The sequence below is a fragment of the Penaeus monodon genome, chromosome 19, assembly GCF_015228065.2.
Source record: "Penaeus monodon isolate SGIC_2016 chromosome 19, NSTDA_Pmon_1, whole genome shotgun sequence".
Classification (NCBI taxonomy): domain Eukaryota; kingdom Metazoa; phylum Arthropoda; class Malacostraca; order Decapoda; family Penaeidae; genus Penaeus; species Penaeus monodon.
This window is the reverse complement of record NC_051404.1, coordinates 3,553,344-3,553,563: the sequence shown is the minus strand read 5'-3', so window position 1 is coordinate 3,553,563 and position 220 is coordinate 3,553,344. Positions and strand designations below refer to the sequence as shown.

The 220-nt window shown below is 50.0% G+C and overlaps 1 protein-coding gene across 1 annotated transcript in view; it reads left to right on the top strand.

Annotated features, from left to right (window-relative positions):
- Nucleotides 1–6: 6 nt before the first annotated feature.
- Nucleotides 7–220, top strand: part of LOC119584981 (solute carrier family 12 member 8-like) — a 19,171-nt gene continuing 18,957 nt past the window's right edge. The window contains exon 1 of the mRNA XM_037933589.1: nucleotides 7–191. Within this exon, the coding sequence (XP_037789517.1) occupies nucleotides 45–191 (147 nt within the window). The 5' untranslated portion in view covers nucleotides 7–44. The remainder of the gene's footprint in view (nucleotides 192–220) is intronic.

Genomic DNA, 220 nt, shown 5'->3' with positions numbered 1-220 from the left:
CTAGTAAATAGTTCAAGTTTCTTTACCTCATAAAAAAAAAAAAAATGAAGAAATCAAAGGTGGACTGGAGTCGCTTCGGCCTCGTGTCTGACGGAGACGCCGACGCTTCGGAGACCACGAGGCTGAAAGATCCAGCTCTCGAGGAGGGATACTACGGAGGGCAGGACACCGAGCTCTTCGCCGAGGAAAAGGTGAGTGAGGATGGATTGCCGTTAGATGG